This window comes from Borostomias antarcticus, assembly GCF_949987555.1.
Source record: "Borostomias antarcticus genome assembly, contig: scaffold_292, whole genome shotgun sequence".
NCBI lineage: Eukaryota > Metazoa > Chordata > Actinopteri > Stomiiformes > Stomiidae > Borostomias > Borostomias antarcticus.
Window position 1 is genome coordinate 21,916 of NW_028176508.1, and position 6,325 is coordinate 28,240.

The 6,325-nt window shown below is 47.3% G+C and overlaps 1 protein-coding gene across 1 annotated transcript; it reads right to left on the bottom strand.

Moving 5' to 3' along the window:
- Positions 1 to 4,874: 4,874 nt before the first annotated feature.
- Positions 4,875 to 6,086, bottom strand: LOC311328422 (Na(+)-translocating NADH-quinone reductase subunit A-like; the record flags this gene model as incomplete). Its single annotated transcript, XM_084462393.1, has 3 exons — positions 4,875 to 5,411; positions 5,555 to 5,605; positions 5,796 to 6,086. The coding sequence occupies 3 exons, from the start codon at positions 6,084 to 6,086 to the stop codon at positions 4,875 to 4,877; spliced, it is 879 nt and encodes a 292-aa protein (XP_084318519.1).
- Positions 6,087 to 6,325: the final 239 nt, after the last annotated feature.

Consider the following 6,325-nt stretch of genomic DNA (forward strand, 5'->3'; position numbering starts at 1 on the left):
TCGCAATAATCTCCTGCACTACATGGCTACAGCCCTTTTGTACATATTCATGTTACTGAAAAAGAGTGATTTGAGTACTTTATTGGCTACAAATGCTACGAAGGAGCCATTGGGCACTTTGCAAAACACATCATTTCGCCTCAAACCATTAAAATCCATGGGATGTGCCAAAATTGAAGCATCGAACTAACGTTACCCACAGGTTAACATTTTAATTCTTTAATGACAAGATCCCCAAGCTCATCAAGTGGATTAATAAAGAGCAATATCTTCAGATGTAAGCTGCATTGGTATTAAAACCTATCGTATAATAAAAAAGGCCAGTCTCCATACGAAAACCGGCCTTTTTTACAGCTGTCAAGTCAGAGGTTTAGCCTCCAAAATCATCCAACATGATGTTCTCAGGCTCTACGCCATGATCTTCCAGCATCTTGATAACCGCTGCGTTCATCATGGGCGGTCCACACATGTAGAATTCACAGTCTTCCGGTGCTGGGTGATCCTTAAGGTAATTATCAAACAGAACCTGATGGATAAAGCCAGTGTAACCAATCCAGTTATCTTCTGGCAGCGGATCAGACAGTGCCAAATGCCAAGAGAAGTTTTCATTCTCTACAGCCAGCTTGTCGAACTCTTCTACATAGAAGGCTTCACGCAGAGAACGTGCACCGTACCAGAAAGAGATCTTCCGCTTGGAAGAAAGACGCTTCAGCTGGTCAAAAATATGTGACCGCATTGGGGCCATACCGGCACCACCACCAACAAAAACCATCTCGTTATCGGTATATTTGGCAAAGAACTCACCGAAAGGTCCATAAACGGTCATCTTGTCACCTAGCTTCAGGTTGAAGACGAAAGAAGACATCTTACCAGGAGCAAAGTCAGTACCAGGAGGTGGTGAAGCAATACGGATATTGAACTTCAATAGACCCTTTTCTTCTGGGTAGTTGGCCATGGAGTAAGCACGGATGGTCTCTTCATGCACTTTGGAAACATACTGCCACTGGTTAAACTTATCCCAGTCACCACGATACACTTCTTCAATATCGAAGTTTTTGTATTCAACCGTATGAAGAGGACATTCCAGCTGAACATAACCACCAGCACGGAAGTTGACGTTTTCACCTTCAGGTAGTTTTAACACCAACTCTTTGATGAAGGTAGCAACGTTCTTATTAGAAACAACTTCACATTCCAACTTCTTGACGCCAAAAAGCTCTTCTTCAACTTCAATTTCCATGTCCTGCTTAACAGCGACCTGGCATGAAAGGCGCCAGCCTTCTTTCGCTTCACGCTTGGTGAAGTGAGAACTTTCTGTTGGCAATATCTCGCCCCCACCAGAGAGAACCTTACACTTACACTGTGCACAGGTGCCACCACCACCACAGGCGGATGGCAGGAAAACGCCTGCACTGGACAGAGTATTCAGTAGTTTGCCACCAGCAGCGGTAATCACGCCTTTTCCCGGATCTCCGTTGATCCCGATGGCCACATCACCAGTACTTACCAGTCTCGAACGAGCGACGATGATAACCAACACCAGCGTCAGTACAATAATGGTAAACATGGCAACGCCATAGACAATATTTAAATCCATATCGTTCCAATCCCCCTACAGCTGAACGCCAGAGAACGACAGGAAGCCCAGAGACATCAAACCAACAGTAATGAAGGTGATACCAAGACCTCTCAGTCCTGCAGGTACGTCACTGTACTTGAGCTTTTCCCGGATGCCAGCCAGAGCAGCGATGGCCAGAGCCCAGCCCAAACCAGCACCGAAACCATATACAACCGATTCACTCAAGTTGTAGTCCCGCTGAACCATGAACAGGGATGCACCCATGATGGCACAGTTAACCGTGATCAATGGCAGAAAGACACCAAGGGCGTTATAAAGGGCAGGTACAAACTTATCCAAGAACATTTCCAGAATCTGTACCAGCGCAGCAATAACACCAATGTAGGTAATCAGGCCCAAAAAGCTCAGGTCAACACCATGTACCAGTACTCCATCTTTCAGGATATTCTGATAAATGATGTTATTAATGGGAACTGTGATGGTCAGTACTGCAACAACAGCAACACCGAGACCTACCGCAGTTTGTACCTGCTTGGAAACAGCCAAAAATGTACACATCCCCAAGAAGAAAGCCAGCGCCATGTTTTCCACGAACACTGCTTTCACAAAAAGCGAAATCAAATCTTCCATGACTTAGTGCGCCTCACTTAATTTGGTGTTCGATGAAATCTTGAATCCCACCTCTTCAACCTGATCTGTTTCCCAGCTACGAATCGCCCAGATCAACAAACCGATCAGGAAGAAAGCACTAGGAGCAAGAAGCATCAGACCATTTGGAATGTACCAGCCACCGTTGTTCACAGTTGCCAAGATTTCTACACCAAACAGGTTGCCTGCACCGAACAGCTCACGGAAGAAAGCAACAATCAGAAGGACAGCACCATAGCCCAAACCATTACCAAAACCATCCAGCGCAGACAGGACAGGACCACTCTTCATGGCAAACGCTTCCGCACGGCCCATAACGATACAGTTTGTGATAATCAAGCCAACAAATACCGACAACTGCTTGGAAATGTCAAAAGCGTAGGCCTTTAGGACCTGATCTACCACAATTACCAGCGATGAAATAACCGTCATCTGACAGATAATACGGATGCTGTTAGGTATTTGCTTACGAATCAGGGAAACAGCAAAGTTGGAACAGGTGGTAACCACGATAACCGCCAGTGCCATTACCAAGCTCACCTGTATGCTGGTGGTTACTGCCAATGCAGAACAGATACCCAGAATCTGCAGAGTAATAGGATTATTTTTAACTACCGGTTCCAGCAGGATATCTTTGGTTTTCACAAACATTATGCATTCCCCGCTTTAAGATTATTCAGGAACTGTTTAAAACCGGTCTCGGACAACCAGAACTTAATCAGATTACTAACACCGTTAGCCGTCAATGTTGCACCGGCCAGACCGTCAATCTGATTCATGGCACTTGGGTTTGATGGATCAACGCCGCCCTTGATAACGTGCAGAGCAACCTTACCATTAACACCATAAATTTCCTTACCCACCCATCTGGATTTCCACACATGGTTACTGACTTCACCACCTAGTCCAGGAGTTTCCGCTTGCTCGAAGAACCCGAAACCCTTAACGGTATTCAGGTTATTTTCCAATGCTAGAAACCCATACATCGTAGACCACAGACCGTAGCCATGTACTGGCAAGATCAGAGTCTGCATATTGCCGCCCTGCTCGATCAGGTAGACTTTAGCTACATCGGCCTGACGCTTGATACCGGCAATATCTTTACTGCCTGTCAGGGCTTCAGAGACTTTATAGTCTTTGGCGGCAACACGCTGATCGTATTGATCGACAGTCAAACCATTGGCCTCATCGACGAACTTGCCAGTTTTCAGATCCACTAGACGTGGCTGAATGCGGTTGTAAAGCTCAGCCACTTCAGCAGCGCTCAGAGCTTTGGCATCCTGAGTAAGACCGGAAATCGCCAGAATATTACGTTGAACATCCAGTTTAATATTCTGGTCCTGAACCGGCTTCAGTAATACTGCCGCCGCAGATACCAGCACCGAACAGATCAGTGACAGTACTACCGTGACCAGCAGTGTTTTTTTAATAGAATCGTTTCCCATCAGGCCCGAGCCTCCCGACGCTTGATATTGGCCTCTATCACAAAGTGATCAATCAGCGGCGCAAACAGGTTGGAAAACAGAATGGCCAGCATCATCCCTTCGGGATAAGCAGGGTTTACCACTCGAATCAGGATTACCATGACCCCAATCAGAGCACCGTAGAACCAGCGGCCAGTGTTGGTCATGGAAGCAGATACCGGGTCAGTAGTCATGAAGATCAGACCAAAGGCAAAACCACCCAGAACCATATGCCAGTACCATGGCAGCTGGAACATCATGTTGGTCTCAGAGCCAATCATGTTGAACAGGGCCACTGTGGCGATAATACCGATCATGGTACCTGCAACAATTCTCCAAGAAGCAATACCAGTTAACAGCAGAACCGCTCCACCAATAAAGATAGCCAGAGTGGAGGTCTCACCAATTGAGCCATGCATCACGCCTATGAATGCCTGCATCCAGCTGATGGAGTATTGTAGTGCTTCGACACCACCATGCCGGGCAACACTCAGCATGGTCGCACCGGAGAATCCGTCAACAGCAGTCCAGACTAAGTCCCCAGAAATCTGCGCCGGGTAGGCAAAGAACAAAAACGCACGTCCAGTCAGCGCAGGGTTCAGGAAGTTCTTACCAGTACCACCGAACACTTCCTTACCAATAACAACACCGAAGGAAATACCCAGAGCCACCTGCCATAGAGGAATGGATGGAGGAACAATCAAGGCAAACAGGATAGAGGTAACGAAGAAGCCTTCGTTTACTTCATGCTTACGCACCATGGCGAACAGCACTTCCCAAAAGCCACCGACAAAGAAAGTCACAGCGTAAATGGGCAGGAAGTAAACCGCACCATAAATAAGGTCGTCCCATACACTGGCCGGATCGTTACCTGACAGCATGGTAATCAGCATACCGTGCCAGTCTAAAGGTGCTGCAAGGCCACCAGCAATGGCTGTATTTGCTTGAAAACCCACGTTCCACATACCGAAGAACATGGCTGGTAATGCGCACAACCACACAAGACCCATCATACGCTTCAGGTCGACCGCATCACGAACATGGCTGGTGTTATGAGTTTTGTCCAGAGATGTGTAAAACAGAGTGTCAGCCGCTTCAAACAGCGCGTAGAATTTTTCGTATTTACCACCCTTGACGAAATATGGCTCCATCGAGTCAAGGAGTTTTCTAAATGGCTTCACTGATTACCCCTCCAGCTCAATACGAGTCAGGTTGTCACGCAGCAGGGGACCGTACTCATATTTACCCGCACAAACAAACGTGCACAGAGCCAGATCTTCTTCTTCCAGCTCAAGCGCACCCAGTTTCTGGGCAGTATCGGTATCACCGACAATAATCGCACGAAGCAGTTGAGTTGCCAGAATATCCAGAGGCATCATTCGCTCGTAGCTACCAACAGGTACCATAGCGCGCTCGCCGCCATTAGTCGTAGTGGTGAAGTTGAACAGACGACTCTTGCTTAATCCGGAAGTCATAACCCTCAAAATGGAGAAGCGATCGATCATAGGATTAGCCCAGCCCAAGAACAGGCGCTCATCTCTCTCTTCCAGAACGGATACTTGGTTGTGATAACGACCCAGATAAGCAAATGCTCCATTGGCTGTTCGACCACCGAATACAGATCCTGAAATGATACGGTTCATGCCAGCCTTCAATTCACCTGCGGTAATTTCATCCGTACTGGCACCCAAGCGGGTACGAATCAAACGAGGATTTTCAACCTGTGGACCCGCAATGGAAATCACACGATCAGTGAACAGTTTACCGGTAGTAAATAACTTACCGACCGCAATTATGTCCTGATAGTTAATCTGCCATACCGTTTTGGTCGCAGAAACCGCGTCAAGGAAATGAATATGTGTACTTGGCAAACCAGCAGGGTGTGGACCAGCAAACTCTTCACTGTTAGCAATGCCTGCAGGAATATTGGCCCCCAGAGCTTTACACAGAAAAATTTTGTCCCCACTGAGTTTGCCAAGAATATTAATACCCTGTTCAAACGCTTCATACTGTTCTTTGATCACCAATTCAGGATTGGCTGCCAGAGGGTGCGTATCAATTGCCGTCGCAAAAATAGAAGCCGGACGTGAACCCAGAGCCGGAACCTTACTGAATGGACGGGTGCGCAGGGCAGTCCAAAGGCCGGTTTCATTCAGCAGTGCTTCCACCTGAGCAGCGGTCAGATCAACCATATCTCCTGTTTTATAGGCGGTGAAAGACTCTTCGTCTTCTTGGCCATCAACATCAATAACAACAGATTGCAGCACCCGTTTTTCACCACGGTTAATCGCTGCAACTGTGCCACCAGCAAATGCTGTGTACCGGATACCAAGTGTTTTCTTGTCGGTAAAGAGCAGTTGCCCTTTTTTAACTCGATCTCCCACAGCAACCGCCATAGTGGGCTTCATGCCCACATAATCAAAGCCGATCACGGCAACAGAACGAGCGGCTCTGCCTTCCGAGATACTTTGTTCAGGCGATCCTGAGATCGGGAGATCCAGCCCCTGTTTGATTTTGATCATACCTTTCGCCTAATCAATCAAGTTGAGGTCAGGAATAACCCGTCTCACCGGTGATCCGGAATGGTCCGAATGATTACTGAAGTTCTGGTTTCCTGACCTTAGTCCTCAAAAAG